Source organism: Equus quagga, chromosome 13 (genome assembly GCF_021613505.1).
Source record: "Equus quagga isolate Etosha38 chromosome 13, UCLA_HA_Equagga_1.0, whole genome shotgun sequence".
In the NCBI taxonomy this organism is placed as follows: Eukaryota; Metazoa; Chordata; class Mammalia; order Perissodactyla; family Equidae; genus Equus; species Equus quagga.
The window spans coordinates 43534665-43536703 of NC_060279.1; the positions used below are offsets into that span (position 1 = coordinate 43534665).

A 2039-nucleotide genomic window follows, 5' to 3' on the forward strand; every position below is an offset into this window, starting at 1 on the left:
CCTGCATCCTTTAGGCATCTGAGTTAGGGACCCCTGATATAGGGTCACATGGAGTTGGCTAGGGAAGTGCTGGGTGATAAAGTCTGGCTAAATTAGTGAGCTTGAGACAAGACTGGTAAAAAGCTATGAGGAAGCCACAATTCTGACTGGAAGGATTTCTGAGAAGAAATGGGGATGAAAGCTGAGTTCCTCATAGCTGTTGGGGTAGAGGGGCAGGGTAGTCAGTCATATGAGACTGGGAACTTTGATGGGACAATGGGTTTATCTTGATAGCCCTTATATATGGGAAAGGCAGCCTCCTAGTTGTCCAGCATGCACTGTTCCACTGCAGCGCCTGTCCAACCAGGGGTGGGGGTAGGGGTGTGTGTGAAGGGGGACAGAAGACTCAAATCATGTTGGCATCTTTATGTTTCATCTTGGGCTGTGTTAGCTTGGGTGTTTTCTTTTCTTTCTTTCTTTAGCACCACTTCATATGGTTAGATCATCTGACCTGGCCCGACTGCTGGCTTTGCTCAGCCTGCTCAGGGGTCGGGTGTCATCCCCGCTCAGCTCTGGACACAGAGAAGGTGCCTTCTCAGCCGGCAGCTCCTGCTTTGATACCTTCTCGGCCTGCAGCTCTTCTTTCTCAGCTTCCTTCCCCACCTTCGGGGTCTCCACTTTCTCCCCCTCCAGCACTGCCGTGGTCTCCTGCCCTTCTGTGCTCACTTTCTCTGCTTCCTGACTCTTCTCTCCTGCCTCTGGTTCCGCTGCCTCCTCCACAGGCTGCTCCTCCCCCTCTCCCTCCACCTCCTGTGCTCCCACCTGAGCATAGGAAGGCAGTGTCTCTTGGTAAGCCCTGGACAGGTCCCCTAGGGGCCCTGTGCCCATCTTCTCCTCGAACTGACTGAAAGGCTTGGCAGAAAGTGGGCTGGTCTCCACCATCCCGACCTCAGCCAGAGGGAAATAGTGGGACACGATTTTCTCTTCTTCGAGGAGCTGGTAGCCCTTGGCTTTCTGGATGGAGGAGACAGCAATGGAGTGGAGGGATTTCTCAGGAACCTCCCCCAGCGGCTGCTCTGCCGGCTTCTTCAAGGCAGATCGGATTTTCTTCAAGCCCAGGTGACTTATCTCCAGAATATTGAGGAAGAGGGACACAGAGGCCACAGACAACATGAACAGAATGAAGATGGTTTTCTCCGTGGGCCGTGACACGAAACAGTCTACCACGTTGGGGCAGGGCCACCGGCTGCAGCGATAGAGGGGCAGGATCCGGAAACCGTACAGGAAGTAGTGGCCCACTATGAAGCCCACCTCGAAGAGGGTCTTGAAGACGATGTGGCAGATGTAGGTCCTCAGCAGAGTCCCCTCCAGCCGGAACTTCTTGGTGCCTTTGCTGCCGCCGCCGCCCTTCTTGATGCTGCACTGGTCTGCGGCAGGCGGCGCCCTCTCGCCGTTGCCCGGGGGCTGCTGGCCCAACTCCTCTGCTTCGCGCTCCTTCCGCTTCTCCTCCATGCGGACGTGGTGCACGGCGTGTCCCACGTACACCAGGGACGGGGTGGAGACGAAGATGATCTGCAGCACCCACAGGCGGATGTGCGAGATGGGGAAGGCCTCGTCGTAGCAGACGTTCTCGCAGCCAGGCTGCTGAGTGTTGCACACGAAGTCGGACTGCTCATCCCCCCACACAAACTCTGCGGCCGTGCCAAGGATGAGGATCCGGAAGATGAAAAGCACAGTGAGCCAGACTCTGCCGATGACCGTGGAGTGCTCATTCACCTCCTCCAAGATGTTCCCCAGGAAACTCCAGTCGCCCATTTCTCACCCACCTGGAGGAGGGAGAAGGCAAAAGCTGAGCGACCACAGTGCAACCCCGAGTCAGTCTCTCTGCTAACTCTTGGGCTACCTCTCCTTTCTGAGTTGCCGCAACAGTCAGCGTGTAAGCAGCATCTATTGAGTGCTTCCTCTGTGCAGACTACGACTAGGGGACAAAAGAGGCATAAAAGAATTTTGTTTCCGTTGGCTTCCTCATTTGTAAAATGAGTTTAATGGTAATACCTGTT

General features: G+C 55.3%; 1 protein-coding gene across 1 annotated transcript; it reads right to left on the minus strand.

The window, feature by feature from the left end:
- Positions 1–468: 468 nt before the first annotated feature.
- Positions 469–1794, minus strand: GJA8 (gap junction protein alpha 8). The gene has a single exon (XM_046680275.1). It carries the CDS (start codon positions 1792–1794, stop codon positions 469–471), a length of 1326 nt encoding a protein of 441 aa, XP_046536231.1.
- Positions 1795–2039: the final 245 nt, after the last annotated feature.

Coding starts and splice junctions, on each gene's coding strand:
- GJA8 (XM_046680275.1), bottom strand. CDS start 1,794: ATGGGCGACTGGAGTTTCCTGGGGAACATCTTGGAGGAGGTGAATGAG.